The 4,849-nt window shown below is 34.1% G+C and overlaps 1 protein-coding gene across 2 annotated transcripts; it reads right to left on the bottom strand.

Moving 5' to 3' along the window:
• Positions 1 to 235: 235 nt before the first annotated feature.
• Positions 236 to 4,189, bottom strand: LOC127073694 (rhamnogalacturonan I rhamnosyltransferase 1). 2 transcript variants are annotated; one of them, XM_051014878.1, is made up of 9 exons: positions 3,740 to 4,189; positions 3,247 to 3,602; positions 2,968 to 3,035; positions 2,490 to 2,578; positions 2,212 to 2,377; positions 1,770 to 2,059; positions 1,438 to 1,642; positions 1,183 to 1,340; positions 236 to 856 (listed from the first exon to the last, which is right to left on the bottom strand). In XM_051014878.1, exons 2-9 carry the CDS (start codon positions 3,581 to 3,583, stop codon positions 610 to 612), a joined length of 1,560 nt encoding a protein of 519 aa, XP_050870835.1. In that variant the 5' UTR covers positions 3,584 to 3,602; positions 3,740 to 4,189; the 3' UTR covers positions 236 to 609. The 2 variants fall into 2 exon arrangements, with proteins under 2 accessions (XP_050870835.1, XP_050870834.1); XM_051014877.1 differs by having other exon boundaries at positions 3,247 to 4,189.
• Positions 4,190 to 4,849: the final 660 nt, after the last annotated feature.

Below are 4,849 nucleotides of genomic sequence, written 5' to 3' on the forward strand. Positions count from 1 at the left end.
TAGTTGGTAATACCAATACAATTATTTGTTATAAAATGACCCATAACCAATACAATGATTTGTTAATATTAAACAAAACCCCAAATAAACTTTTTTTTTCTCAAAAATAATTTTTATGAAAACTTTATTAAAAAATGATAGAACTGGACTTGTAAAAATAGAGAAATGTATATATCTTTATGTATAAAAAAAAGAAGACAAATACCAAAGATTTAAGCTTCCACAAAGTGCAAGATCCAGTAATCCAAATTTGTATATGAATATGAATTCCTCCATGTACACTGCTATTTAAACTCACTCGCCCTGCAATGTCAGGGTTGCTACTATACATGAATGTAATGGATTATTGTTTATATTTATTATATTATACATATAAAATATAAAGTATCCCCTGGCTGATTTTCTTGACTTGAACTTCTGTGAAAGCTATCCCTCCCACCCCACCTTCTTCTTTTCTTGTCTGCCTCTTTTTTTGATACAAAAAAGTTGTTGTGTTTGCTAAATCTGGGTAGAGAACTACCTCAACATATCTGTGGTAGAAAACCAAATGTACCAGGGTACCAGGAGATGGTACATGTAAAATTTCATTATTTTTTCAGACACATAATGTCACGTGCGACTCAACAGATCGTTTGATGGTTCTAAACATTCCTCCGGGTTGGAATAGAAATAATCCTCTTCTTTGGGCTTATCATGGATTACCAACCTTTTACTAGGGTTACCCATGCGATGAGTGTGAGATTCCTTCACGGATGAAGAAAATTGGTCCCAGTTCAGTATTCCATTGTTGTACTGATCGATTAAATCAACTAAGAGCTTTCGGTTCAATAAAATTGTTTCCTTGAACCCAAGATATCTGTATAAGCAATGGAGGGAAAACGTCAATTCACTTGAAATGATAACAGTAGGATCTTTATTCTGTATACAAAAACTGCATTTTGGTCTCTCAGAAGATTTGATCATGGGGATACAATTATAGTTTCAGTATGAAAAGGTTTTGTAGTTTTTCAACAAAACACTGTAAAGGCATGAATATTCCAAAAGAAATAAATAAATAAAAACAAGTTTTGCTAAGATACTAGTTCTCTGGTAGAACCCAAATTTTAAATTTTGTTTATCTGAAGGGGTTTAGGCGAAAGCAGCTTAAGCACACAAATGACATATGTTACTAGCAGAATATACCTGCGATGGCCCGCAACTACTTTGGCCATATTTCCATCATATGTGGGAATAAAAATATCACTCTCTAGTGAGACAAGATAATCCAATGCTGCCATCTGAGATGAATGATTTTGGAAGAAACGAAGGTCGGATGGCTCCAACAGTGTTTCCTTCCTGACCTGTTTTAACAACAAATGCGAAAGGAAAACAGTAAGGACATGAATCAATAACATACAACAATTACCATGCTGCCTATAGTTTAGCAATAAAGATTACCAATTTTGGGTACTCCTTTGAAAGACTTGTCGTTCTCCTTTCTCCACCATATATTTCACCGGCTGCAATGTAGATTTGAATGTTCCGATCAATGTCAAGAGCCCTTAGTGTAAGGGCAGTCTCCTCAGGTGTTAGAGGACATAAACCATCTCTTCTTTTCAAATCAGAATTAATTATTTTCTCTTTCCACCAAGGATAGGCGTATCTGCCAATGCACAGAAAATTGAAATTTGAGGGAGATTTAGATCAAGTTGTCTCTTTTTGATGTCCATAGTGATTGAAAAAAAAAATTAAACTTTTGAAACAGGTGAATTATGCAGGTTAATTATCACCTCATTCTTGTCAACTCTTCCACTTCATCACTGTTACAACCTTGAGTACAGCCAGAAAATGCTAACATGTCCATTTCATACCTCAGATGAAGTACCAGAAATGGGCCATTTTTTCTTAGAAGACTGATCACCTTTCTCCCCAACTCCTCTATCTGAGGAGTAAATTTTAGAGCACTAAAATTAACTCTGCATCGCAGCTTCTGAATCTCTAGAGGTTGACCATTATTGGCCAGCCGAGCATCCGTTCTATTTAAATGGACAACTTTGTACTTTTGTATCAAGGGTAGAATCTACGCACACAAAAAATGAAAAAAAGCCATTTGCTTTAAATTAGCAAAGGAGAGACCGACAACAATGTAATCAACGCACATAGTGTGAAAGATATAATCACAAGCATGTTTTAGCCCCAGAAATAATTGACCCGTGGATACTTAAAACTGACCTGGTTCTTATAGTATGATATGTCAGACCAACTAATGGGTGGCATACTGTAAAGGAAACCGTGTTCCACTTTCAGCTTGAGTCTAGTAGGCAACTCCTTCAATATCCGAACCTCGTCTCTCAAGGATGTGATAAAATGATCCACGTCAAATATGTCTTGGAACTCACTGCAACAGAAAAACAATAAACAGACTGTGATGAGGGGGCAGAAATCCTCTAACCAAAGCAGCATTAATATGGTTGTCACCAAAACATATGGCAATAGAATCAGAGACTCACCTGGGATCAGCCCAAAAGGATGTTTTATCAAGTTCAGGAACTATAAGTGTGACATTTAAATATCTAGCAATGGCAACCATGTCACAAATCTGCAGTTAAAATAAATAATCAAAAAAGCAAATCGAAAGAATACAGGATAACTTAGTTGCACCATATCCCAAACAAGAACAAAAGCACAAACTAAAAAGCATGTGATTCAGCTCAGATGATAACAGGCTGTAGAGACATTTGACATGCAGGGCTGCAGGTTCGAACCCCCAATTCCACATTTCTCAGCACCACATTGTATGTATGTCAGTTTAGAACCAAAAAAAATGACCAACTTAAAAAAAAAGCATCAGGATCAAGGAGGGTTTTAAATTTCAATATGATTCCAAATGGGTTAATTTCAGATAAAATTGTTAAGTCCCTAAAATTTCAGGATTAAAATCATAATTCAGTCACTGATAAAAAAAAAACCATTGTGTAAACAACTCACCGCTGCTCTCATTTGGTTCAGTCCTCCATTACATGAGACCATCAAGTATCCATTGTTTTTATAAACTCCTGATCACAACAAGGTTTTAAAAATTAATTATTAAACAAGATAAGTAACAGCAATCCCGCAACAGAAACACAAAATAAATAAAATAAATGAAGATGAATTATCAATAAATATTAATAACTGCATTAAACACTTTGAAATCATTATCATAAGTAAACAAGAAAACAAATTAGGAACCAGTTAATGACTTAATTAGGAATGTCAAAAACTAACTCTTGGGAGGTAGAAGTGGTGGACGTGAAAAAGGAAACTGAATATCCATAGCTCTGGAATTCGAAGCAGATTCATGAGTGAAACATGAAGGCCAACCTTTAAGAACTCTAGGACCCCATAAATCACCTATAGCTGTTAATTGAACGATGCAAGTCCATAATATCACCGATGAAGTTGCACGAATCATCCATAGTTTCATTCTACCCCTTCCTGAACCCGAACCTGAACCAGAACCTGAACCAGAACCTGAACCAGAACCAACTCTCTCCTTTTGAACCTTCAAACCCATCCAACCCAAATCTTGCCACTTGTTGCTATTACTCTCTGGCTTACACATCTTGTTCTTACTCCAATTTCTTCATACAGAAAAAATAAACAATAAACCCTAAATTCAGATTCAATCAAGGAAATTAACAAACCCTTATTCTCCACCGGAAATCTTCAAGATCGAGTTTTCAAAAACGACACCGAATCAAACCTATCAACTACTCACACTATTTCCACCAATGCAGCCACAAAACACACTGTGAAATTCAGTCCAAAAAGCAACAGAGCCGTTCGTTTTCTTAGCACAACGTTCTCAGAACTGCACCGCAACAACAACAACAACAAAAATAACTGCACTATTTTTTTTGGAGCAAAATGTATTTGAAATTGAGGAAATAAACGTGAAGTTAGAATGAGAATTGAATTTTCTCCGGCAAGGAAGTATCAGCGGAGCGCGGTGGCCGGAGAGTGAAGGAGACGGTGGAAGAAGAATTGTAATTATAGGTTGTGAGAATGAAATGCGAACATAGAGAAAGACATTCGGAGTTGACACATCATGCTAGTCCTACTACACCTACACAGGTGTTAACTCAACCCGAGTTAATTTAACCTAACCATGGTTAACTTAACAATGGATTTTGGGATCACTTCCCCTTGAATTGTCCTAAAGTATATTTTTTTGAAGATGGTCCTAATGTCCTATATAGGATGGATAAACTAGCTGTATAGTACAATACACTTTATGATAGACATAAATAATAAATTGATATGATAATTAAAGAATGTTGAAATATTGAGTATGTATTTCAATTATAGTATCTATCTACAATGGTGGTTATGGAAGGACAATTTCTTCCCTTTTAGTTTCAACTAAAATATTTGGTTAAACTAATATTGCAATAAGTGTTCTATTTCATAAACTAAGATATTTAATTTTTAAAAATGGTGACTATTTTTGTAAATGTAATAAATAGTTGGATCACAAGTCTAATTAAGCATTATTAATATCAAGTTCTTATCCACAAGTGGTCCTAAATGCACAAGGTTTTATTTGGAAAACTAACAACTTCTAAATTTTGATTTTCAAACAAATTGTAAAGTGTTAGCTTTTCATTGTTACCTTCTTTTTATGAGATTGTCAAATATAAAAAAAAAATACTATATTTTTGAAATTTATATATTAAACGTAACTAATTAAAAAAATTAGCTATATAAAATCTATATTATATTTCGATAAGTTATTGCAACAACAAAAATTGTCATATATGTTGTTGAAAGTCATTAGATTTAATTATTAAATAATAGTTTTTTATTTTAATGATTTTACCAAAAAAAA

The sequence above is a fragment of the Lathyrus oleraceus genome, chromosome 4, assembly GCF_024323335.1.
Source record: "Lathyrus oleraceus cultivar Zhongwan6 chromosome 4, CAAS_Psat_ZW6_1.0, whole genome shotgun sequence".
In the NCBI taxonomy this organism is placed as follows: domain Eukaryota; kingdom Viridiplantae; phylum Streptophyta; class Magnoliopsida; order Fabales; family Fabaceae; genus Lathyrus; species Lathyrus oleraceus.

Coding starts and splice junctions, on each gene's coding strand:
- LOC127073694 (XM_051014878.1), bottom strand. CDS start 3,583: ATGTGTAAGCCAGAGAGTAATAGCAACAAGTGGCAAGATTTGGGTTGG. Junction 3,036..3,246: donor ACCACTTCTACCTCCCAAGA/GTTAGTTTTTGA, acceptor TGTTGTGATCAG/GAGTTTATAAAAACAATGGA. Junction 2,378..2,489: donor TCCTTTTGGGCTGATCCCAG/GTGAGTCTCTGA, acceptor TTTCTGTTGCAG/TGAGTTCCAAGACATATTTG.